The 26,923-nt window shown below is 44.0% G+C and overlaps 1 protein-coding gene across 2 annotated transcripts in view; it reads left to right on the plus strand.

The window, feature by feature from the left end:
• The window catches only part of DIS3L2 (DIS3 like 3'-5' exoribonuclease 2), a 180,633-nt gene that overhangs the window by 99,642 nt on the left and 54,068 nt on the right, over positions 1-26,923 (plus strand). For both annotated transcript variants that reach the window (XM_054282520.1, XM_054282521.1), the window contains 3 exons: positions 9,440-9,552; positions 16,421-16,528; positions 20,061-20,294. In XM_054282520.1, the coding sequence (XP_054138495.1) occupies positions 9,440-9,552; positions 16,421-16,528; positions 20,061-20,294 (455 nt within the window). The remainder of the gene's footprint in view (positions 1-9,439; positions 9,553-16,420; positions 16,529-20,060; positions 20,295-26,923) is intronic.

A 26,923-nucleotide genomic window follows, 5' to 3' on the forward strand; every position in this document is an offset into this window, starting at 1 on the left:
ATATTTTATAAATATTTCATCCTTATCCCAAAAGTTGTTTGTGGCTTTTTTTTTTTTTTTTTTTTTTTTTTTTTTTTTTACGGTATGCAAAGAAAGCCGTGTAGCAAAGAGACACGGGATTAAAACAAAATAAAAGATATATTGTGTGAGAAGGACTAAGGTAACAAAGACTGTGGCTGCAGAACATGCAAACAGATGTGCAAATACCAGTAGAATTACTCGTGAAAGTGAGTTTACTTTTCTGCAGGGAGGAGAGATGCTCTGGGCAAGGCCGCCTTCCGGATCATTTCAGTTCATGAATTCAGGACCTGGGACAATTCCCCAAAGATTTAGAGGTGCAGGATTTTGTGTCCTGGTGGATCTCTCTGATATTTGTGGATAAAAACTTTAAAAAAGAGAGTGTCTGATTGTATATTGAAGAGAAAAAAAAAAAGATAATGCCTTTAAGTAGACAGTTAATGGAAAGAAGATCCAGAAGTTCTTGTGCAAACAGATCGAAAAGCATTTTGCCTACGATTTCCATTCATGAAAAAGAACTCCAAGGACCTGGAGAGTCTTTGGAGAGGAACCACAAATGATAGGGGATGACCAGACAGATGTAGAGAGAACAGGACTTTTCAGTGAATGTATCAAAAGAAAGACAGAAGCTATGTGGGGCAGATAAACTTTAGAACAGTACAAATAGCTGGCAGTGCATTCCCGCATGGTTATCTTCAGTCACATGTTCTGTTACATGTAGGCAGCAAAGGAGTTACTGCTGAATATTGTCTTCATTATCAACTTTATGAAACGGCAGGATCCCTCAGAGTCACTGGGTTATTGTTTTAACTTGTTACGTATTGCAGTGCAGGGTTTCAGAGTCCAGAGGAACAGGGAAAACATCTTACACTGTAATTCATTACGGTGTTTCTTGATAGTCGGCTATTATGCTGCATACACAGAAAGAGTAAAACCAAGTGCAGATGGAACTGTTTTGGAAATCTTTCCAAAAATAAACAAAACAGTTGGATGGCTAAAATTGAAATCTCAGTGACTTCATTCTATCTCCAAAGAAGTTGAAGAAATGTCAAGGCTGTTCTGTGGAAGTACATTGTATGTGTTTGGCCTAGCACTGCATCCCAAGGTCTCTTTGAATGCCTGGAATGCTCACTCAGCCTTGGATTACTGAGTACAGTAGAGATATCACAGAAGGGACTGACCTGTCAGTACAGAGAGGCTGGTCCCTCCCCACTCTAAACCTTAATTTCAGGAACAGGATGATACCCTACACCCAAAAATACATCTCAAAGATGCTGGGTGTCACTTCCCATCTCTTTAAATTCAAAGACTGCTGATTTCCTGATAGAGCCTCTTAAATCAGTCTTGAAATACAAACAATTGATGATGTGAATGCCAGAAATTGTCCTTTTCCCTTCATCATGTTGGCTGCAAACCTCACTGCTGAGAGAGCTCAGGACAGTCTGCCTTGGTCACTCTTCCCCACCAGCAGAGATTGTTTTCTGAGCCAGGAACCTGAGTCACAGCAGCACAGCCATTGCCTGTGTGTGCTGATGTCTTGATGAAGGGTGGAAGATCTATCCTCCAAATGTTGAATTTGAGTCTGCATGACAAAGATTCATGCTGGGTCTAAGTTTTAAGTAGTCAGCTAGAGGTTCTCCCAAATGTGACCATATAATTAGTGACAGCATTCAGTGGATAAATCTGATGTGTTTGGGATTTGTAGCTTCTCTTAAGTTGCTCATTCCCGGAGTCTTGCAAAGAAATTGATACAGTTTGCCATAGTGGAACTTTTGTCTTTGGCACCTCACACGGTCTGTTTAGCACTCATGCAGGCACAGAGGACACCAGCTCTGCTGTGAACCTCTGCAGTGTAAGCAGGTGCCAGCACAGGAATGGGGACAAAAGCTGCATGGCCAGAAGGTGGGACACAGGCACTGCTGGAACCACTGTGTCTGGTCTCAGTCTTCCAATGGACACAATTTGATACATCAAAGCAATGTCACGTTCCCTTTGTTTTCCATCATTATACTGTTTGTCCCCAATTGTTCTGTGCTCTTTCCTGATTTTTACAGTTGCAATACTTGTGCCCCGCTTGAATCTGTATTTTCCTGCTCGTATCTTGCTCAGCAGTGTGAAAAAAAATCCTTATTCAGTGTGCTTATTCTGTTGGGTATCATTGCCTGTGTCCTTCAGTCTGAAATTAAATGTTTTATCTTGTACACTCTGTGTGAATTCTGTCCTGAGAATTTAGTGTTTTTCCCTCAGGAGAATTCCCTCCTTGTGTAAGTATCCAACTTAATGGTGCAGTAGTAGTGCTCACACAGAAGGGCTCTTTCATTCTTCTCCAGAGTTATTGCATCAGGTTTTAAAGTAGTTTTCAGGGCAGGTGTAGGTAGTAGGTGCCTTCTGGGTGGCAGCATCTTCTGTCACAAGGTGAGGAAGAGCTGATGTGGGCTTGCCCATCACGCAGCTCGTTGTGTTTCTCTGCCTGGTGGTGTGATACCATCCGTGAGGCCTGGAGCTGGCTGGCGTCTCCAGCTCATGGGAGGTTGGAATTTGGGGAACACCACCTGCACAAAGATCTGCCCTGTGTTCCCATGGGAGGATTGACCTGCCTGCTCTCCTGAGAGAGCCTCATGCTGACCAAGAGCCATCTCTGAGCATCCCCTTCAGATGTGGAGAGTCACCTTTCCTGCAGAGGCTTGTGCTGGTCTGGGTGTAAAACTCAGGGCTCTGTAGTGCACAGTGCATGAAGTGCCACCCTGTGAAGGTGTCCTGGCTTTGTTTTGAGGTATAAAATGTGGCTTTAAAATTATATAAAGTGGTTTTAGGACATTGCTGAATTTATTAGCTGCTGCAGACAAAAATTTTATGCAATTCACATGAAAGACTGCTTCCAGAATTTAATTTAGTAATAGATATAGTCTCATAATTCTGAAACTATTTTAAGGATTGCTGATGGCCCATGGAGAACTCTAGAAAATATTTCTGCTTTTCATCTTTATTTGTCCTTTGCTGCACTTAATGAACAGACAAGTTTTGTTTTGGACCTCACCTGGAGCCAGTCACAAATTGGTTTGTACAATTGTAGTTGTCTCTGTAACATTCAGTTGATGCAAGGGACAATGTGATCAAAGGTCAGAGTAAAACAGTACCTTAAGAATCATGTTATTCTGGATTTTAGTTTCAATGATGTCCAACATTGACCTTTTAACTTGAAGAAAAGAAGGAAGTAACAAATACCCTGTTATGGTTTGTTTTTGTGAAAAACAAATATTTTTTTATTCTCTTAGAACTGCTAAAAGCATCACTTTGCAATGTCATCATTCCTGTCAGTAGTTTCTCAGATGCTTGTGGGAGTTGAGGAAGTGCTGAGACTTTCAGTATGGGGAGAGTTAACATGTAAAGATGTTTTTGGGTTTTCTTCCTCTCTTCTCTTGTGATCTCATGCTGTTTCTCAGTTTGGAGTAACTGGGGCCGTTCTCAGTTCTGCTCATGTTGGGGATTTGGTCCATCTCCCAACTCCTGAGTTTGAGCAGTTAAATGAGAAAAGTCACAGGTTTTATTATCTCTACATCAGCCTAGCTCCTCAAGGAGAGGATGAAGATTGAAGGTTTTAATTGTGATTTAAGGAGCAAAGCCCAAGCCCAGACCCAGCCAGCGCTCTGCAGCCTGATGGCGGCACAGTGCATGTCCCACAGTGTGCCATGAGAATGTCAAGGGTCTGACCTTGGCCACCTCTCCAGGTGCTACAGACCCCAAAAAAGTGACCAAGCATAGTTCAAAGAAGAGTTGAAATTTCTTGAAACCTTGGCCAGGCTGTTCCTGATGGTCTAAGTCTCTCTGTCACTGGTAGGTGAAGTTGGTTGTTTCTGAGGGACATTTTTCACACAAACCAGTGGCAGAGGGGTTTGATAGCATGCAGCATTTTTTGATTGTTACCCTTTAGAGGTGTTTGTTGTTTGTTTGGGCAGACAGTTTTTCAGTTTTGAAGTTGTTGCAGCATTTACTAAGTGGATGGAAATGTTTGGATGGAGTTGCTGCTCTGTGCCCTGGGGACCTGTCCTGCTCTCAAGATACAGGATCTGATCCTTTTGCCAGAGTCTTCTTGTGAGGTTATGTCAAGGAAGAGACCTTTAGAGAAGGAAAAAGCTGTTACTTGCCCAAAAAAGGGTGCAATTAGTTGCATTTCAGTTGGCTAAAGAGCCATCATGTGATAATTTAAAAAAATTGGTTTCTTGGTAAACAAGTTAATGGGTTTATGCTCAGTTGCACTGTGTCTTCAAAAAGCAAAATGGCCCTAGGGCACGCAAGTAAAATTTAAGCACTTTGCTTGTTATTTAAAAATAAGTAAAACACACTGTCTGCTTTTTTGAACAACATCTTGGCTTCCTTTGGTGGAAAAGTAACCTCAGCTGAGAATTAATGCCACTTACCTTTGTCTTCAGACTCCAGAGCAGACAAAAAACTTGCTCTTTCCACGGTGCCACTTTCATTTTTTATCAAACTCTTCTCCTCCGCTTCTCCGTCTTGCACTTTCTTTGCTTTCCCACTTGCTCTTCTCTCCTGATCAGTCATTCTTTTTTCTCTCATTTCTTCTCTCTCTATCCCAAGATGTTCACTTCTATAACCCTTGAGCTGTATGTGTTCGTACACATGCCAAAAAGAAGCAGAAATATGTGGGTCATGTCATTCATTTAAAGGTGTGTGTTAAAGGTCTGTGATGGGCCCTTCCTGGTTCCAGCAGCTTCCCCAAGTCCTGTTACCAATTTCTGCTTCAGTGCAGCTTACACTGGGTTTATGACCACCCCTTTATGGTGTGCAGCCCCCCTGGCTGTCCCCTCTGTAACTGTGACCCTCTGTGGCAGAGACTGTCCTTCCCCCTGATAAAGACTCCTGATCTTCTGCAGCACTGCCAATAGCACCAAAATGTGCATTTAGGTTAAAGGCCTCATTTCTCTCTCTTTATGCAAGCTTTTCATACTTTTGCAAGGTGCTAAGTATTGCATAGCAGGTAAGAGCAGCAGCATGAAACTCCCAGGGCTGTGGAATGGGAAAGAGCTGCAATTATTTGCTGCAAGAGTTTGGTCTAACCAGGGAACAGCTTGGGACTGCCTTGAACTGCTGGCAGCAGGTGGGGAGTTGGCTGTTTTCTGGATACAGCAAACACTTTGCAATTTGCTTTGAACTCTTCCGTATCTCACTGAAAGGTGAAGACCGTGTGGGAAGCAGTGATATACCAAAAACCCTGGCATTTGATTTTAAGTTGACTTCACACATTTGCTCATGTTTGAGTTCCCTCCTGAGAATGATGATGCTTGAAGGTGAGATGGAAATAAATGGGAGTGTGTCTGCATGGTAGAGAAATACTTTCTGATGTTTTATCCTTGAAGAGCTGTGTTTTTCAGTTATATGGCCCTAAAATTCACATATGCTAGGGTTTGAAGTGAAATTGCTTTTTCTCTGGATTTGTGCTATGAGTGAGTAGGGTTGCTGAAGAGAGAGAAGAGGGATTTACTTCCAGTGTGTTACCTCACATACTGTTCAAATGCATTCAACTCAACTTTCTAATTCCAGGGGCAAGTGCTTGACATGCCCTGCTGGGTTGACAGTTCTTATGAAGCATTTACAGGCTGAAAATGCCTTTTCCTTCTCTTCCAGCTCCTTCTTACTAATCCCTTTTTGTTTATAATTTTTTCAATAAAGAAGGAAATAAGTTCTCTGAGCTGTTTTGTCATAGAGAATGAGATCATCAGCAGAAAAAAAAGAAACAGCCTGTTCTTTGTTCCTCTGCGAGGTGCCACTGCTCTCCTTTGATATTAGCATCATACTGACGCACAGGAGATTTTGGGGTGGGTTCAAGCAAGCCAGATCCTCAGCTCAAGGGGCTGAACCTTCTCCAAAACCACTGTGTGCCCATTATGCTGGGGGAGACCTGCCTTTCATGGCTCTGTCACTTGGTGAGCTCCAAGAAGGGGATTCAGGCTTCCAGAGAGTTGGTGAGACACAGGTCCATTCTGCTCTACCATTCTCACAGACCCGTGATGGTAAATGAAAGGGAAATCGTCCTCTCTGCTTGTGGCTCACAGTGTGTTGTTTGCAGTAAGGTGACAAGTCCTGTCCCTGTGGCACAGAGAATTGGCCCACGGGGGGTTTGGGTGGCTGAGTGCCCATCCCTTTCCCTTTCTGCTTGCAGATCTCAGGAGAGCTCCTCATTGCCAAGGGCCTCTTCACTGGGGTGTGATTTCAGACAATGCTCCTGTCTCCATCTCTGTGGCTGCAGAGAGGAGCTTACAGGGCTCAGCTGGTTAATAAAACATGCCTTGCTTGATTCTAAACTGCATTCCCTGTTGCTAAACATCTCCCAAGAGCAGCTTTGCAGTGGTAGAAGTTGAATGGCACGACAGTTTTGCATCCACTTTCAGATGAAATGATTTTAAATGAAAGAGTCCCAGAGATCCTGAGTTAAAGAAGCCATCCAAGTGCCTTCAGCATTTTTCATTGCAATAGATGCTCCCTGCAGCTATTGCTTTAATAGCAGCATATGAAGTGTCTGGCTTAATCTTCTGTACATTTTTATGTAAATTCCTTTTTAAAACCCCTAACCTTATACTGGTAGTGTATACCTAGCATAAGGAGTTGTTGTGCAGCTTTAAGTTCCCTGTTAAAGAATTTGGGATGAAAAAAAACTGTAGTTTGTAAAAGTTCTTGTTTCTCTAAGTAATTTAAGATATAAAAAGTCTGTCACAATAGAGAACTACATGGCAAGGTTTGTAGTTTCTCTTTGCTGGAAAAGTATATTTTTTTCAACAAAATGAAGGTCAAGTAGACGCTGTGTAGTCGCCTATGGTGTGTGGACCATGTGGTGTTGGCCCTCTACTCCTTTTCTCTGATCTCTTTGACAAGACTTTTTTACTCCATGACTCCTGGTTAAATTTGCTTTCCCTTTCAGGCCACTTTTTCTCTTCTTTTTCATTGGGAAATAACATGAGACTTACAGTGTGAAATGTTCCTTTTGTGACTTTGTCATAAAAATTAATGAGACTAGAAAAACAATTTGTGGACCTGGAACAGAATTCTAGTGAATAGTATTTCTCTATCCACAATGCTCTTTCACTTTAATTAGCAAATAAACCAGAGAGAGAGCAGCAGGCAGGTATTTCTGTGCAGGCTTAGGCTGGTATTTTGTCTAGCACATTCAAAAGCAATGATTTGAGAGAAATCAGATTGGATGATCACTGTGCTGTACCTTCAAGTTCTCTTGGTCTGAATATTTTGGGGGTGAGGGAGATAGGGTGATTCATACATGAGCAAGACAAACCCAAGAGCTGCCAGTTTGCATTATGTCAATGTATGTAAGAAAATATTTAGATAGAATTTCCATTAAAAGTTCAAAAGCAAGGGGCTCACTCTGACCCCAGCTTTTAGAAGCTCTGGTGGGAAACTTGAATGAAATTTAACTCTGCTCAGTGTGTTTTTGTTGGCTGACTCCATGTTTTATTATCTCATGCAATGAGATCTTTCTTGGTTTGTCGATTTTCTATCGAGGACAAAAAGTTCATGTATGTAACAGTGCACATATTGAATTAAAGTGCTATTAAAGGCATGATGTAATGACCCCCTCTCCTTTTCCTTTAGTCAATATTTGCCTGCAGGGTCAATACATTACAATATTGACTTCAAAGTATTCAATATTTTTTTACCTTCTGAGTGTGTTGGCTTCGAGTGTGTGTAATATTAAACTTGTTGGTTGAACTGTTGGTCTAAGACTTACTGTCTAAGTAGTTTCAGGCTTGGATGCCTAATCCATGTAGAGCAGCTTTCAAGGCATGTGATAATATCACAACACAGCTGTAGGCAGCTTTCTGAGGTGAACCATTTAATCTGCAGTCTTTGCTCCCAGCTTCCTGACAAGTGGTGGAATTTGTCCCTTGGTGTGCGATGGGATTATTGCCCTCTCTCCCTGCTGCCATCATATTTAGTCTCTGCAGGCCCTTCCAGTGGCTGGAGGTTATGTGGGCACATCTAAACGCCATCCCTCTTGCCTTCTGTGTGTGTTTCTGCTGCCTTTACATCTGTGCTCTGTTGAGTGCACAAAGGCTGCTCAAAAGGCAAGGTTATGCTTTACGTACTCACAGTGCTGTGCAAACATGGCTTAATGAGGTTAAATTGTTACGAAGTCAGGCAGATCTGCAGGGTGGGCTGCTGCTCATTTCCCTGAGTTCCCAGCTGGGCCACAGTGGGCTGGGTGTCTCCCACTAATAGGAGGCTGAACCCTCTCGTGCTTCCTCTTCATCTGTTTCCACTCCTACTCTGCTGAAATCCTGTTCTGGTATCCATCAGAAAGGCACACGGGCACATGTACTGCTTAATGACAACAGCTATGAACCATTTATCCTTCAAAAACGTGACACTCGAGAGAAGGCCTTTGATAATGTTCTTTGCAAGGTGTATAAATAAACAGGATTGTCACCAGTGTGGGATCTTATTACTTTGTCTCTTAAAAAAAATTAGGGAAGAAAAAATATTTATAGATACCAAGAGGTTAGTGAATTCCTCTAAAGAACCAAGTGTTATAATTAGGAACCCACTGCACTTAGAACTATTCTGCAAATAAGCACCTCAAATCCAGCCTAGTCCTTCCAGAGAAAACAAAGGTCAATAGGCTGCTTTGAGGATTAGCAAACCCGAATTTCTTGGACCCAGGTACTAATTACTTCCAAAGCTGAGGATGATCACTACTTCCAAATCCGAATTACTGCCAAAACCTCATTATAAACCTCAGTAGTACTCCTCTCTGGCCTAACTTTGCCTTAAGATGCTTTTAAACGGGACTCTAATTAAAGGATAAAAGGCCAAATCTGAAGGAAAGGCAGAGTAATGGTGGAAATATTCTTCTAGTGCAAAGCTGCACTTCTGCATAGCCTGATCCAAAGTAATTGGAGACTTCCCATGTCCCCAGCAGCAAACTGGGCTCAACCAGGTTGGTGCAGTTCTGGTAACCCAAAAGTGTGTGGGACTGACTGCTCCATACCGGGGAAATGGGATCCTGCACTGCCTGTGTGCTTGTGAGGTGGGGTTCCATCTTTCTTTCATGTGTTGTCTGGCAGCAAAGGGAGGGGGACAGGGGTCACTATGACAAGCTCCTAACTGGAAAGATTTATCCACATGATTTTGAAGGGCTTTCACATCTCCTCTGCACTTGAGGATTCGCTTCTGTGTACATTCACTTGTATGTTGTAGCCACCATGGTGGTGAATTTGAGAGTGTCCTGAGAGACCATGGTTTTCATCCCAGGTGGAAGAAGTGGAAAGAAGTATTGGTTTTGTGAGATTTTGGCATAAAGCAAAAAGGTTGGGGGAGGGGGAGAGGAGTCAGGGTTAAATATGTCATCAGTTCATTTCTGCTCACAGCCTACTGACTTCTTGTGCAATTCCAGGGAACTTGGAAGTGGGAGTCCACATTGCAGATGTGAGCTACTTCGTACTGGAAGAGACAGCCCTGGATAAAGTAGCAAGTGAAAGGGCCACCAGTGTCTATCTGGTACAGAAGGTAAGACAGCTTTTCCTTTGTCTGTCTGATGACTGTGCCTTCCATTTACCATAAATTCATTTTCAAGGTTCATTTTCAGAAGCTCACAATCAAAATCTGGCTGTTGTTGCAGGACATGTACAAAAATGAGTAAGTTGATGGAAACACAGAAGCTGATATAGCTGCTCACTACCTTGGAGCTTATGGAGAGAGGCTGGGGTGGAGCAGCAGCTTGTGACCCTCTAACTTTGGTCAGTGCTGACCTGAGCCAAGCCTTACCCACCCAAGCTGGATCCTCTGCTTTGCTTTTGGGGGCTTCAGATTGGCAGATGTGGAGGATTTTGTCTTGCCTTTGGTCCAAGAGTCCAACTAATGCCTCAGAGAAATGGATTTGTGTCAGAATAGGGTGTAAACACTCAAGCAAACAAACATCTTGAGGTAAAACAAAAGGTTCACACTCTTACTTTATCTGGATATCCCAAATGATGGAGGAATGGTGTTCCTTCATCATGCAGTGAAAGGATGCTCGAAATTATACTGATTTTAGCTTATCAGAATCAAATGTTAAGCTCAAGTTTGAAGTTGACTTCTAAGCTTTACAAATGAGCAGGTTCAGGTTTAACATTGTTGGAAAGAAAATATGTAGGCTTTGTCTGTGTCCGTCTCATTTTCAGTTGAATGTGAAGAAACACTTTGTGGCCCATCAGATACCACTGGCACTGTGCATGTAGGGAAGCTGGAAAACCTGGCTGTCAGTGTCCTGTGCAGGCTTGGGGCATGAGCTGCATGAAGAGGAGTGTTGAAGCAGTTTCATGGAGCAGATTTATCTACCTATCCCCACACTCCCATTCAGTCAGACTGAAGTCCTTGTCTCCACAGCCTCTTCTGGAATGACAGGATGTCTTTTCTATAATAAATAAGCATGTCCTACTTGGTACTCAGGATTAGGAGAGATTCTTCCTGTCCCTTCCCTTCCTGGATGTTTTCAAGGTTGTTATCTGGGGAGGTTTTTGTAATGATGCTTGTTTCAGTAGCTTCCTGTGTCCTCTCTTCACTTTCTGGATGATAAAAGGATTTATGTTACACTAGTGGAATCAGACTAATGGTTTGCTATCAAGCTGTTACCTTTAGCAGCTGTTCCATAGCATTCTTTGGGTAGAAGCAGCAAGGCACAGCTTTGGGGGTCCCAGGGAGTCTGGTGGGTTTCAGCTCCCTGTGGAACCACTGTGAAAGCAATGCCAGAGTGTCTCTTCCAGGTCAGTGGCAGTGACACCAAAAGCACACAGTTGCTCTGTGCTGAGAGAGCTCAGTTCCTGTGCTTGCTGTTCTCCACAAGTGGGAAGCAATGGGATATTATATAGTGCATCTCCTGGAAACAGCAGTTCTGGCACTAGTCTTCCCAATCCTGCAGTCTCTCCAGTGGTAAGGCCTTGGCTTCCCCCTCTGATGGATGACTTGGTGGTGGGAGGTGTGGGCTGGCCTAGGGGGGATGTCACTGGGGGCAGCAAAGCTGTCTTCCAGGAGGATCTGTGGCAGCATTTCCAAGTCAAAATTTGGTGGTTTGCGGCCATGTGATTCTTTTAGTCAAGGAAGAAGGAAGATTTTTATAAAGAAAGGAGACATTTTTCATGAAAATCTAGTTGGATGCAGAAGCTAATTGAATTTTCTTTCAAAGTGCCTTTTCCCTGCAGCACTGCCAGTCCTGTGCAATGCCAGCATAAGTTACCTGCTGCTCCTAATCTTCAATTCATCTTCACCCACCATGGCCCAGCAGTCAGGACTGGTGTTTTAGCCACACTTCTGCCCTGCAGAAAACACATTTTAAAAATAACAAAACTAGGTTAGATGATGAAATTTTCAATATTTTAATTACAAGAGATGAAAAGGAGCAAGGGGATGGGCAAAGGAACACAGCCAGGCTGTCTGAAACAAGATGGTAGCATGATTCTTGTAGAAAATATGCTTTCCTTTGATGAAACTGTTTCCTAAGACAGCTGTGATTCTGCAAGAGGTTAGCACCATGCTAATCCTCCAAAAGAAGTTAAATAAAGCCACATATTTAATTTTCCTGAATCAGAAGGGGAGTTATTGTGTAATTGCTAGTGGTCTATTTAATACAAGTCAAAAGTTTTTGAAATAAGAATGTATCAGGTTTTAAGAAGCAAGAAAACCTAAACAGTTTCCTCTTTTTTGGCACATCTCACAGTGTTATTTTAGGTGTGAAGCAGCTTGAGTGAGAGTTCAGCCATAAATCCCTATAATATTTTACTGGTCCTATTTTACACTGGAGATCAAAGATCAGAACTGTAAGCCTGTCTTCATGTTGAGTCCAAGGACTTCAAGACATTCACTTTTGACACCAGCAGGTTGTCAGGGTGTTGATATTTTGATAATTTCAGGCTGAGTAACAAAGAGTTGCTCGAACTCTGAATTCATGGAAGTGTTGATACAACTCCTGAGGAGAAATCTTGGCTCATAAATAAATTGCCTATTTCCTTTGAGTGACTTTCAGTGTACAAGCAAGAGATTTGCTGAGCCCACTCCACTGTTGAACTTCAGCGTTCTCCTACCAGCTCTAGTGGAAACTCTTGGTTAATACAATCCCTCCCCATTGCATTGATTGTGGGAGAAGGATCACCTTGGGAGTCAGTGATGGTCATAACCAACCAAGAATTAAGGGGCAGGCAAAGCAGGATGCCAGCAGAATGAAGTTTGAAGGGAGCAAAACTGCTCATGTAACTTTGTGGTGAAGATAGAGGATTATGCTTGACCAGGGTTTGTTCCTTTTTCCCTTTGACTGGCTGACCAGTTTTCCCCTTCTATTCCTTGAAAAGCTGCTACAGTGAGTTCACTGATCAGAGCTGCTCTGGGCTAACCTGCTCTGAGCCTGGCCAGTGAGTTAGTCCTGGCTGCAGCAGATGTTTCTGATTTTATAGGGAACAAGAACTTTTGTCATCTCAGCATGCATGTGCTTCCTCCCTCCCCTGCCCAACTCCTTAGGAACGAGTCTGAGACTGGAAACTAACATTTGGTTTCTGGAAGCACTTTATTAGTTGAAGAGACAAAGCAAAACAAACCCCTGGGCTCTCACAAGCAGGGGTTTGGATCTTCCCCTGCAGAGGAGCCAGCTGCTGAGTAGTGTGACCAGCCATGGCCACAGGTCCATCTGTTTTATAATTCCAGCATGATGGTGTGTAGGACCCCCCCAGCCCAGAAGTGCCCTCTCTCACTGTGGTTTTCCAGTGGTGCCATTGATTTGGCTTTCTGGGATGTGGGGCTGCCTGCAGGGAGAGCCAGTGGCATGGAGCAGGCTGTCAGGCAGTGCTGGACAACTGGGTCTCAAGGGTAGTGCTGAAGATTTTGCATTTAGGACTTGGAAATAGAGAGAGAGAAATCCTCTGTTTGTGGTTTGATTTGAAATGCAGACCTGCGCTGCCAGCATTGATACCAACCTTCCACTCAAAGAAGTGCCCTTTCCAGTATCTCTTGGGCACTGCTAGGCTTGTGGGGAGAGATGATGTCTTTTATTAGCCTGAGTAATAGAGGGGGATTAAAACCAGACAAGCTCTCACCACCCAAGCCCTGGTTTCTATGACATATTCATTAGAAAGGATTTCCTGGGGAGTGTAGCTCCTTTTTTACATTGTGAAATTTTTTTGCCTAGCCTTGCTGGGCCTCTCCAACTGCATTTCTAGATTCAGCTACATTTATAAACCCTTTATTCCAGGTTTATGACCCCTGTATGAGCCCAGGTGACTTGATTTCCATTTGCAGTAAAATCAGCCTGAATGGTCTGATCCCCAACATAGGCACATCCGTAGCAATTTGCCAAGGAAACCACTTCCCACTGGAGGTGCTATCCCTCAGCAGGATTTCACTGGCTGGATTCCTGTGTGCCCTGGCACTCCACAGGACAGCTGGCAGCCACTGCTGCTCTTGGCAGACAGTCACGGGAAGGGCAGAGCATTAAAAAGGTGCCGGGCAACCTCTGGATTATTCAAGGCAATTCTACACAACTCTGGTATTTTGCAAATCTGGACATTAAAGATGTGCTTAGGGAAATCTCTCACTCCGTGCCTCTATCAGAAAGAGATGGAGATAATCCTGTTGCCAGAGTTCCTCTGGGCAGCCCCTGGGATCACTCCTGGAACATCTCGCTCTCTGAGTGTGACACAATTGTGACATCTTTGTATGTTAAATGCTGGGCTTGCAATTCCTGGGAATCCTTTCAGGCTGTGACTATCACGTTAGGGAAAAAGGAAATGTGTATTTATAACTTAAACTCCAGTGCCTTGTGACAGTGGGTTTTTATTCCATGTAGAAGGTGAAGAGGAATCGTGATGTTAAGGCAGGAGGCAATCAGCCAAGACTGTTGTGGTGTTGGAAACAGGTTTCTTTTAATTCAGTAAGGTAGAATAAATTGAGATACCTTCAGTGCAAGGTCAGGTTATATTATGTATGTGTTTGCTGAGCCCAGGAAAAGGTTGATTGCATTCTTATTCTCCCATGAGACTTCCTCCATGGCTTAGGTTAAGTTACTTCGCCTAAAGTTTCTCTCCTGTAAAAGAAAGGTAACACAGGCTGATGCTTCCCTAACAGTAGATTTGTTACAGCTAATTGCTTGGTGAGTGTTTCGTGCTGTAATTATGATCTGAGTTAAAGCTTTGCTTGTGTTTCACATCATTGAAAGCCTTTCCATTGAATTACAGCCTCTTGAATTGGATATTAATCCTGCTCAAGTACACTTAAAGCGAGCATGGGCTTTCATGTTCCACGCAGGCATTTTTCTAGCAAAATGGTATTGCTCCAGGAGATGGGAAGGGAAAGAGGATGTCCAAAAGCATACAAATATTCAGTAAGTACAGACCATTATCAGATTATCAAAGCTGGGGAGAGAGAGAAAAGCAGCTTTGAATTTGGGTGGGAAAGGGCATGGGAGCTTTTATTAAATTGCTAGCACTTTGTTCACTGTGACCTGAACTTTGGGGTCTTAGGGTGGCCATGGGTGATCTTGAGCAGGCAGGGATTTCCGAGAGTCTATAAAGCTATTTTCTCTCTTTTCTGCTATGGGTTGGCATCACTTACACTGAATTTATACCCCTGTGGGTCCCTGCAGGCAGCATGGGCAGGCTCACGTACCAGGGCAGTGAGTTATGAATGTAGCAGCATTGTTAACGTTCTGCTCGCAACTGCAATAACAGAGTTGGCGGTTTTGTGTTGTGGGAAACAGCTTATCATAGGCTGTGCCCTTGTGACCTGCCAGGAGAGCCAGGGCTGCTGATTCATGGTGTGACTCCCTGAGAGCCCCAGACCATACAGTTAACCTTTTGGCACTAGTGTGCACCGCAGTTAGAAGAGATTTATAGTCATTTTCTGGTGCCAAACCACAAATGTGATTAAATATTTTAAGTCTTTCCTTCAGAGCAAGAGGTAAGTGTAAAGTGTGTGCACCTGAGGAGAAAATGGGCATCTGACACTGTTTGTTCATACTGTTTTGAAGAACAGTGGTTCTCCTGCCTCCAGGTAGGAAAGTTATCTGTGAAATCACTAAATAGGTGTCAGAGTTTGGAAGAGCTGGGATTTGTATGCCAGTCGGCTTCCTGCTGGTCCTATATTTACAGGCTGGCACACAGAGCAGTCAAAACGGAAACTAAATTAAATAGCTAAATTACTTTATGGCACACAAGTAGAGCATTTCTCTCTGTTTTTCTGAAAAGCACCATTCCATGTTGCCACTCAAAATAAACTAGAGGAGTAGTGTAGTGGTTTTTTGAGGGCAATTATTGCTTCTTCACAAAGGTAAATAATGAGAAGGGAAGTCAGAAGTGAAACTCAAATAATGAGTTTTGCTTCATTAAGCAGCTGCTAAAGATTATCTTTAATACAGACTTCACTTAGGAAATAACTCAGGGATGGTGGAAACGGAGCTACTCAGGTTTGCTCTAGCATGAATATGCTCAAAAGCTTTTAGTTTTGTTGATGTAGTCAGGTGAGTAATTTGGAATTTGGTAATTCAATGTTCAGCAGCAGAAATGTTGATTAGTTGTAAGGAATTAGGACATGAGTTAAAAAATCCTGCAGAAATTTATGCTGGCTGACATTTTGTTCAAATTTTGAGTATGATAAAGTAATTGTTCTCCATTTGCAAACAGCATGGTCAATAGTCATAACACAGGTACTTTTGTTTATCTCACCTGCATCTACAAGTTCCTGTCTGTGCTGTAAAGCATGATCCAATCTTGAAGCCAAGCAAGGCTCCTGTGTTGCATAGGAGAAGTTTCATTTATGCTCTGCAGAGAGCGGACTTGGATTTACTTCTTGGTTACATGGTTTTCAGTGGGAAAGCAAGAAACACAGTTCCCCAATCCAACCTCTCCAGCTCCTGACTGCCAGGACCATGTTTCTTCAACATTAAATTTCCTGATGTGCCCTTCCTCATTCTTCCCAGTGGCAAAGAAGTGGAAAAGAGCAAACTTTGTGACCTTAAAAGTTGCAGTGTAAGTGTTTGCATAACCAAGGATGCAGATCGCTCCAGGATGCTTACTCCATTCTTCAGATAGGAGCACTGGGAATGATTCCCAGGTTGGAGACTTAAAACTGCCTCTGGTCTCATTGAGGGATGGGGCTGGTGTGGATATTGGTGGTCTTAGCCATGTCTGAAATCCTCTCATTTCAGAGGATTTGGTTTTCTTCCTCATTCCATGCCAGCACACTCTCTGCCATGTGATACACTCTGGCATGGGTGATGCATCCCAGAGCTGTGATGTGGCCACTCCTGCCACAGAGAATGTGATGCTGACAGCTTAACATATTTTCTCTTTACCAGCTGCTCAGGGAAGCTTGTCCACACTAAAAGCTTGTGTCTCACCAAGGCTCTCTTCTCTTGCAGGTGATCCCAATGCTTCCCAGGCTGCTCTGTGAGGAGCTCTGCAGTCTCAATCCCATGCAAGACAGACTGACGTTCTCTGTGATTTGGAAATTGACTCCGGAAGGCAAGGTACCTTAGGCAGCAGGCAGTCATCCTGCTAATCAATCCTCCCTCGTGGCCAGCCCCTTCTCTTGTAATGGTAAAAATGTCATCCCTCAGCACTCAGGTGGATAGCAAAGGTGAACAGTACTGGGGGATGTAGGACTGTCCCTGTGTCTTGTCTTGCTGAAGACATACTGTGGAATTTCTAACTGAAATAATCTCTCAACATGGCTGGGAAAGGATGAACATTTGTATGAATCTCAGGAATGGAGAATGTCCTGTTCCTTGCCAGGTCACCCAACCATTTAATGTCTTACCTCCAGCAGCAGTTCAGAGCTGATGCTTTGGGTGGATGAGCTGTGCCCCGACTCGAGGCCTGCCTGGAGCTCACAGCAGTTGTGCAGTGCGGCAGATGCGGCACTGCGCCTCTGTGGCCTCTCTGCTAAACAGAATGTTTAATTCCTCTTCAGAGCTGCAAATTACATCAGTCCAAATAAAGCATGATAGCCCTTCAGCAAAGGCATGGCTCCATCCTCTCTGCATGTGTTATTTCCAGGGAGCAGTAGTGGAGGCTGTCTGTTGGTGCACTGAGCTGCCTTCAGCTGCCTGCCACCACTCCCCCGATCTTCATTTCTCTCCCTATTCCTCTTCCACACTCTTTGTTACCCTAAAATCTCCTCTTTGGTGATCACAGGGTCCCCTTACTAATCTCCTCTTACTAATCAGGGAGGGCTAAAGACTGGCAGTACCAGAGCACACTTTAGTCTATGCAAAATACCCTTTTTGTACTCAGAGATTTTTTTTTTAACCATTGTCATTATATATACAAATCTTTCTGTAGACAGTACTTCTTGTGCCAATTTGGTAATTCTTCACAAAGATTCACCTCCTTATTATTGTCCCAGCTGCTCTAAGGGATACTGAATCTATCTTTGTGCCTTAGCAAAATACAGTTGCAGTCCTGATTCTGTATTTCTGCAGTGAATCCCTGCTCTGGCACTGAAGTGGGTTGTGTTTGTCTGCAGTGAAAAGTGTTCACCTTCCTGTAGCAACAGCATGATTGCTCATGAGACCTAAGAACAGCTACTAGGTAGACCTTTTATTGACTCTGGGTTGTCTTTGAACAGCTAAAAGTCAAGTCTTAATTAAAATAAGCTTTTAATTACATCTTGTCTCTTGTCCCATGCAATATATCCGTTGTGTTTCAAGCACTGCTCGGTCCAACCCTGTCTGACCAGTGAGAAAATAGAGGAGCTGTAGCATTCAGCTCAGAGAGCAGACTCTGGAAGTGGTCTGGGCTGTGGCCATGCTGTCCCTGGGAGAGCAGACTGCTTGTGGCCGTCTCAGCAAACTGGTTTCTCCTACAAGGCCTTTCAGGGTAACAGTCTTACTTGAGGTCACTTGATGTGGATGTCAGGTGAAGGCTGGAGAAGAATTTATTCTTTCCAAGAGGAAGAGTGGTTGTAGGGTTTTTGCCCAAGAGGGCATTCTTCTGAAAGCTGGTATTTCTAGATGTTAGTATGCCTGTGTCTCTGTGCAAGCAGGATCACATGCTCCCTGACACTCTGCTGGGTGAAAGGGGGGTGAGTCAAACGCCCCAAAACAGGCCTTGAACCTCAGCTGTTGGTGGAGAGCCCTGAGAGCACTGACAGTGAGGACAGGATGCTGCTCAGGACTATGGGTTTTGCTCAAAAGCAGGCAGAACTGGGGAAACCTTATCATAACTTTAGAAATCCTTTAGATGCTGGTGCTCTTTGTGGACTCTGGGTGCACCAGGTTTGCTGTGATGGGGGAAACTTCGCAGACTGATCTTGTGGGCTGGTCCTTGTAATCTCTAGGTCCCAGCTCACAACCCCCAAATGTTGCTCCTCCACTGTGCCTTGCCCATCCCTCAGCCATGGTACATGGGCCAGCCCATGGGAGCTTGCCCATTCCTCTGGGGGGGTTTCCAAAGCAGCAGGGGCTGCTGACCTACTGGACATGCATCCCCCATCACCACAAGAAGCTGAACTGCATTGCACAGATGCAGCAGAACACAGAGCAGGTGCTGCCACCACTCACCACTGTCACAACATCTCCAGTTTGGGGTGTTTTGTTTTTTCTTTTTTTTCCTTCTTTTTTTTTTTTGGTTTTTTCTTTTTTTTTTTCTTTTTTTTTTTTTCTTTTTTTCTTTTCTTTTCTTTTTTTTTGGTTTTTTTTTTTCTTTCTCTTCCTTTCTTTCTCCACAGCGCAGAAGAAGAGATACAGGGAATAACCATGAGCTGCACTTTACATTTCAAGATGCTACTTGCAGCATCTCTGCTATTAAAGCACACTCAAAGTAGAAATAACCTTAAAAGCCCTGTGACTTTCAGAGCTCTGAGTTGCTGAGTTATACAGCACATCTGTGATGCATTAGGGAAGGAGGCAGCAAAGGTATTTTGGGAATCAGTCCCTTCCTTTTAAGAGGAAGGTTTGTCTCTGAAGCAGTGTCCTTGATAAGCATAGAGAGCTTGCCCTTCTCCCTGGACTCTGTCACTTGCAGAATTTACCTTGTCCTGTTGGGCTGATGGAGGGGTAAGGTGGCACTGGCAGCTAAGGCAGAATTACAATTCTTCAATCATTCTCTGACCACTTGTGCTTTGAATGGTTTATCACAAACTGCATCTGTCTCCAGAGCCCTCATGCCAATGCTCTTTACTTTTGTGAAAATCCTTCTGCCCATGTCCCTTGGCATTTTATCACTGCCTTGATGAGCTGTTGGATTGATTCTCTTATATATGTCAGCTGAAAATAGGTTTTCCTGACTGCTTGAGGAAATAATTCTGAATTCCTACTTTTATACCAGTATTCTTTTAGGGAGTTCTAAATGAGAGTGGCTTCTGGTTTGAAATAAAATAATTTTATAAGCAGTTTATTGAATATTTTCCTCTCAATTCCAAAGTAGTTTGGAAGCCCAGAAAGGTTCCTGGCTTGAGTTTGGACCTAGAACCATGGACATGATCAGAGAAGCAAGGGGTCAGTGGCTGTCCATCTCTCCTCCAGACCCACTGAAGTCCTACTCAGGCACTTTCACAAGTGCTAATCAGACATTGGGGATCCTGCAGTACTCCTGAAAACAGGATTTTAAGGCCAGTCTCTTGTGCTCTGGTGGCCAGACTTTAAGCCATTCTGCTGTGTTTTAGGCAGGAGAACCTCTCTGGCATGTGTGTATCTGCCTGTTGTCACTCCTGCACCTGGTAACCTGTGAGTCAACAGACTGGGTTCAACTCCCAGATGGTCTGTAGTTCTTGGAGCTCTGTGGAGGAGGGAAGTCAGGTAGAGGAGGGAGATCCAGGCAGTCTCCTATGTATGTGCACAGTGCATTGTTACCTGTTGCTTGCATATACACCTTACTAGATGCCAGAAAATCTGCATGGGCAAAAAGCCTGAAGGCCTCAGGAGGACAAGATGTTCACTCAGAGATCACAGGTAGTGGGGAAGTCTGCTGTCATTCCTCCCAGTGTTTGTACAACTCCCCAAGCTTTTGTGCACCAGAAGAATGAGTCCTCAGATCCATTCCCACTTGGCAATTTTGCAGATCCTTGACGAGTGGTTTGGGAGGACGGTCATCTGCTCCTGTGTGAAGCTCAGCTATGACCATGCCCAGAGCATGATTGACAGCCCTGGGAAGGTGTTGGCACCTGAAGAGCTCCCCCCTGTCTCACCCCAGCACTCGATAGCCGAGGTCCAGGAGGCTGTGCTGAACCTGCATCGCGTGGCGCAGCACCTGCGCAAGCAGCGCTTCACCGAGGGCGCCCTGCACTTAGACCAGGTGAGTGAGTCCAGCCCTTCAGGCCTCTCCACAGCAACTTCACCTTGTACTCTCTAAGGATTTCTTGGCCAGTCTGAAAACTCGAAGGGTAAAATCAAGGCTGGAATAGAAAGGCAGGTTTGAGTGCCAGTGTTGTCTTAAGAGCGGCATCAAATTATGTACCATAAGCAGTAAGTAGGATGAAAAGAAAAAAATCCCTGGTTTTTAAGGAGTGATCCATTTTCCAACATTTTTCAAAATCCTAAAATCCTACTGGACTGGGTAAGTAATTCACGCAGTGAAACAAATCATGACAATGTCATTCATTATCGTGCAGTTCAGATATTAATGCACATTTCACTGGGAAAGGCTCATCCTCCACATTTCTGTCTGTGCTTGCAATATTCTTGTTTTCCACAGCTTTCATAGCAGTTCTCTATGCTGGGAAAATGACTAAATGTTATCTAAGCTAATACTTGTAAGTATTGGGTGTGTTTCAGAGGAAAAAATGCTAGTAAGGAGGTTTTCTGTCTGGGGTGATTTAAATAATCTTGTATCAGTAGTGGTATGTGTCATTTCTGTTTTACAAGGAGATCAAGATATTTTAGGCTATCACAGCAAAAAATACTTTTGCATGATGTTCAGCTGCTCTGAGGTGGCTTCTGATAGTTTTTTTGGATAGGAGGTTCCAGTAATTTGTAGAACCCAGTGGTCTTCCTGAGCAGGAGACAAAATAATCTTTTAATATAAGGAAACTCTATTGTTTCATTTTGCAAAATGAGTGTGAGTCAACATAAGGATATTGCTGAGAAAGAAGCTAGGAGTGGTGTAAACAGGGCTATTGTATGTAAGACATACGTTGTAACCCTTCCATTTTACTCAGCATTGTAGTGTTGTCTCCAGTTGCAGGAAAGTCTAATTTTAGAGAAATCATTGCAGAGCAACAGGAGCAAGAGGTGTCTCTAATCTGTGACCTTCCCCAACATTCTGGTGGAGCTGCTGTGAAGAAGAGGCAATGTGCTTTCCCCCATATCTAAGATGGACAGAATGACAAATTTGTATCTTGAGTTTCAGCAGAGGAGTTTTAATTTTAGGATAAACCTTCTGCTGTAGGCAGTGAAGTGTCTGGGGCTTTCTTGCCTACATCTGTTGTAGGAGGTCTCAGAGGACTGGTTCAGCACACTTAAGTGAGCCTGGAGCAAGGACATTTGCTTAAGATCTCCCTAAATTAATTTGAAAACTATTTTTGGAAATCAAATTCCACTTTGAAGTTTTCTTAAACCTCTTCTGGAACAGAGACTTCCTTCTTTGAGGCTTAGTGCACAATGGCTAATAAACTGGGCCTTTGTTCCCAAGCACACCCTGAATGCTAGAGAAACATAAAAATCGCAGCTTTTGCACGAGATCAGCTGCCTGGGAAGCTTTGGAGGTATCTGGCTTGGAAAAAGAGTCCATGGTGAATGGAAGCTGTGGCCCAGAAAGGTCACCAGCTGCCTTCCACAAGTCACTGTTACAGTGTAGTGCTGACTGCTAGCTGTGTGCCCCCGAGTTGAGTTACCTGTTATCAAGCTAACCTCAGGGGAAATATGTTTTAAACCAGCTGTGACATTTTCAATGGGAGGATTTGGCCAGGGAAGCATCCTGTTCCAGTGATAGCCCATAAAAGATTAGCTGTGTTTTGTTTTGCTCTGTGCTCCTGCAGAGGAGCCATTAAAGAGAACATATTGGAGCATCATTTGTGAGATTGGGATTAAAAGCCACAGCTAAGGGCACCAGAGGCCGTTGATTCCTGCTCAGTCTATTCCCAGCCATCATGATAAACTGAGTTATGTGTCACAAATGGCACTTTATACTGTGCAGAATCTCTCTCCCCTGGCAAGAATGTCAAAGTAATGGTCTTTGAGAAGGAAGCATATTTTAGATCAAGGGACACTTTCACCACACTTAGTGGAGTCAAGTACTGCCCTGATAGCTTTATTTTGATAAACTACACCCTCCCCAGCCCATGGAGGTAGTGGTTGCTCCAAGGCCTGAATATGAACAATGTGTGAGGAACAGGTTTGAGGATGTGGCCAGTGGCATTTGGCAGGACAAAGCAATCTGTGTCCTTTAATAGAAGGGGACAAACTCCTCTACTCCTGCTTCCCCAGTTCCCTGAGTTCCCATGGGCGCAGTTGTGTGCCATGTCCCACTTCCAGCCCCAAGTGAGCGAGCAAGGGTGGGCCCAAATGGGAAACACACCTTTCTAATCACTGGACCTCTCACTGATTTCCTGTTGAGTAATGTAAATCCTGAACAATGGAAGACAAACTCCAGCAGGAAGCTTGGGGCAATGAATTATCGGATTCCAAATAAATATGTGAGTGAAGGAAATGATCATCTCACAGTCTTAAGGGAGGGGGTGGCTGAGCATGGATGACTGTGCTTTTTTTTCCAAGGGATGTGAGCCCTCTTCCTATACATTGTGTTATGTTTGAGAGTTCTGCCATGGGGTAACTCCTGATTGAACAATGATAACTTTTTTTGTTTACTTCTACCCTGCCATTTTTCAGTGTGAAGTGTTCCTGTGCTTCCTGTTGGTATTAAGAAAATCCTGGGGGAAAGACTCTCCCATTCTCCTTTGCCACTGGCTGTGGTGGCTTTGGGCTGGTGCTCTCCCTGTCTGCCTCAGTTTTCTCTGTGGACTGACACTGATCTGTCCCATAGTATCCATGCAGTTTAGGATTTATTCCCCAAAACTAAGAACATTTCTCAGATGAAGCAATTCATGGGCATATCTTTTTAACAGCAGAAATATTGCCTGGCCAGGGAGTTCCTTGGACATGACACAGAATGGCTCCAGTAGGATGCAGCAGTGTCAGGCTGCTCCTGCTGGGATGAGAAGAATGTTTCCTCTTTGAATGTCACTGCTGAATTTTTATGACCTAATGTGAGAGCAGCATCTGCTTGCCCATAGTTTTATCCTTTAGCAGCAATTTTAGAAGCAGGAATCTCCATAGCTCAATGGATGAAGAATATACATATATATATATATACATTTTTTAATAACTTACAAATTACATATCTGGATCACACAGAAGACCATGAGACATTACAGAGATAGTACACAGTCTGGAAAGCTCAGGGTTTGTGGGTTCAGTGTCAGTATATGTGTGTGCCTCTTGGGGCTGTGCAATTTTGAATTCCTGCTTTAGTTTAATCCTGGCCATGACTTTAACTCACATACCTGTGACCCCTCTTTCCTCCCACTCTCCAGTTCCTGACATCCTCTGCAGAGGTCTGGGAATCCTGCTGGGATTGCAGGGAATCCTGCTGCACTGGACCTTGGGTCTGAGGACCATGTTTGCAACCAGAGCCACGCATCTGTCATTCCGTGGGGATCCAGCTGTCCCCATAGGCCCCTTCTGGGGCTTTTTCCCTAGAATATGGTTTCCTGGGCTGCCTGCCAGCTTCCTAGTTCCAAAAAGCAGCTGAGCTGAGTTTAAAGGTTTAAAGATTTTGCACCTTCAACAGCTAAGAAGCTTATGAAACTTTGTCCACACAGGCAGAGATTAATGTATTTCTTTTCCTTCTCATTCAGAGCTGCAGCTTTTAGGTGCAAAGGCAAGAAGTCTTGTATGTGACTAAGAAAAAATGTTCAGGTATTTACGATAGTCTTCCCCCTCACACCTCCTTCCCTCACAGGACCATGAAATGCCTCCTCTGTGCTGTCCTTTCACAGCTCCTGGTGTAGCCAGTCTATAAATTGGAGCAGAGATCTGACCTGGTTTAAAAAGCAAAGTGAGCACAACCCACAGCTTTCCTTTTTTTTTTTTCCTGGCCAGGTTACTTTGAAGCTGGATCACTTCCCCAGCCCACAGCTTTTAGAAACACTAGCCAGAGAATCAGATAGAAACTTGCTTTCAACAAAAACCATCAAGTTTGCAGAAAAGCTTCTTAGCTCCAGCCTGCCTAGAGGAGACGTGCTGATAAATGGTTCTCTTTTGGCCTCAGCAGTTTAGAAATGAATCACGAGGACAGATGCCTACGGGAAGACAGGTTAAAAAGGATTTCTGTGCCTTTTTAAAATGAGAATACCCCGGGATGCTGATCTGTCTCTATGACAACTCTCTGTGAGCTAAGCATTTCCTTTTGTTGTGCCAGTGATTCTACCTTTACCAGCACATTTACACCTGGGCGCTCAAAACATCAGCATTGACCAAAGTTCCTTGTGAGAACAACCCAAAGTGCATTTGCATTGTACCAGTTAATGGCACTGAATTGTTTGCTAGAATAGCTTCTCTCCTTGTTTTCTGCAAAACAGACATTTAGCTTTGCAGGTTTGTGGGAAAAGGGAAGGAAAAAAAGGGCAAAAATCACAAAGATGAGAGTGTTACACGAATTTAAGTGTTGAATTGGTAGTGAAATGGTCTCACTTGTGCTTGTTCCCAGCTTGTGTAGGATGCCATTGTCTTGTCATGTGAGCAAGGGTTGATGTTCCGTGTGGGTCTGTATTGTTTTGAGTAACTTAGAGGTAGTAAAAATTGTATTGTTGTAGCTCTGTAGCACACTGGAGACCTATGGTCTTGTGCCATGGCTGCTGAGGATAAGGAAATAGGGATCTTTGAGAATAGCTTTGTTTATTTAAGACTGGTGGTACTGCAGAAGAGAGCATTTAATAGAGCTTCTGGAAACATAGGGAAACAAGCACAAAGGTCCCAAACACCAAGATGTGTGCAGAATGCTAGCTCCAAACCACCCAGGTATGTGACATCTGGGATTTAGTAGCCAGCTTTATATAGGTTTTGAAGCCCTCAGAACCTAGTCTGCCTACTTGGTGCAAATGGCTTTGAGAAGTTGACTCAAGCCACTCACACATGGAAAGGGAGGAGGAGGAAGGACACTGCCTGGGGCACTGTATGTTGGGAAATTTCGGTTTTGGTTGTGGCTAATGGGATAGGACAGAAACATGTATTTTTAGACAGCTGTCCTTGCTGATGCTGTTTAATTGTAAATCTCAAGAACCACAAATGAATTACTCTCATTATTAACATTTTCCAATATGAGCAACTGCTGGAAATAATTATGGGAAATTGTTTTGTCATATTTCCTGCCTCATATCTGTATAGTAAGCATTCACGTCTTTTATTCTTGCTTTGTGAAAGTAATAAATATTTCTACTCTGGTTAAACAGTCATTGTGTGCAAAATACAGTTAATCAGTATATGAATGGAAGACTTAGGGTTGGAAGAAGTGTTTAGATGGGAGAGGAAAGAGCTATAATGTTGCACAGACTTCAGTCTGATGTGTTTTCTTTAATAGCATATTCTGAATTTATGTCTCAAAATGCAGTTGGGGCAGAAAGGTTCATCCTGGCTTGACTACTCTCTGGAGTGATCCTTACGTTTTCTGTCCAAGGCTTCTGTATGTGCTACCCCTGCACACTGAGTGCATGGACTGTTCAAGGGAGGAGTTAATGGCTTTTCTGCAGCCCCTGAGTGGAGCAGGGGCTGCATCTCTTGGTCAGTCTCAAAAAGAAAGTCGTAGTGCTCATTGCATGTCATGTGACAGTACCAAATTCATCTCGGATTTGGTTCCATCAGGGTAGGTTGAGGTGCAGGTACCTGGCTGGGCACTTGGCTTTGGTGCAAGAGAAAATCCAAAAGGCCCATCTATAAAAGCCTGAAAACTGCTATGATACCTTCCTAAAGAGGCTGTTACAGCAAAAGTGCATGAACATCCCAGCAGAGGTAGGGTGGGCAGTATGTACGGGGCTGTGAGATAAATGGAAACTCAGACTGACAAGGAGCTTTCACTATTCACTTCCTATCACAATTCCAGCATTGTCTGCTCCTTCTCTTTGATGTCTGGTTAAAGAGACATCACTGAAACCCAGAATGGGGACAGCAGGTGCTATATGATCATTATGGATAGTTGCTTATACTGTGTGATACATAAGGCAGCTGGGGGAATGTTGGATGTACTTGGAGATTAATTTCCTTTGGGGATTTTATGTCTTTTGTGTAGCCCCAGTTAATACATCAAAATGAGCATCTGAGGCCACAGCTTCCTCCTGGGGAATGGTACTCTCCTGCAGGAGTACCCAAAATGTACAAAGCTGTACAAAGGTGTGTCAGAAAAGTAGGGAGGATTTTCAGCATGTCTTCCCTGCCATACCACAGAGGAACATGGTGCTTGGCAGGAGAATATGAGATGTCACCACTGCGGTCAGGAGCAGCTACAGCTTAGGCTGGGAAGGTTGCACGCACACCAAGGATTCTGCATGGGATGGAGGAGTTCTGGGATCGTGTTATAGAGGGGATGTGTGTTGGCTGAGCATCTCTCTGCTTGCATGGAGATGTTTGCGTTGCCAGGAGGTTTTAAAATAATTTGATTAAATTAGGATTTTGAGTGGAAAGCTCTCCGAATCTAGTCTTTTGCCCTGGGATTTTAATAAAGTCTTCCCGGGGGTGTGAGTAGGATTGATGTCCTCGCGCGCGTCCCGCCGTTCCCCGGTGGAGCCGAGCAGCTGTGTCCCAGCAGGAGCAGCTGGGGAATGGCCGAGCTGGCTCCGGCACGAGCGGGGAGTCGGGCGCTGGAGCACAGGGCTCGGCTGTGGAGCGTTGTGCTGGGAGCCACTGCAGCCAGATGTCTGGGCAAACACAGCCAGG

This window comes from Melozone crissalis, unplaced genomic scaffold (genome assembly GCF_028551555.1).
Source record: "Melozone crissalis strain CALT ecotype California unplaced genomic scaffold, PUWL_Pcris_2 ptg000034l_1, whole genome shotgun sequence".
NCBI lineage: Eukaryota > Metazoa > Chordata > Aves > Passeriformes > Passerellidae > Melozone > Melozone crissalis.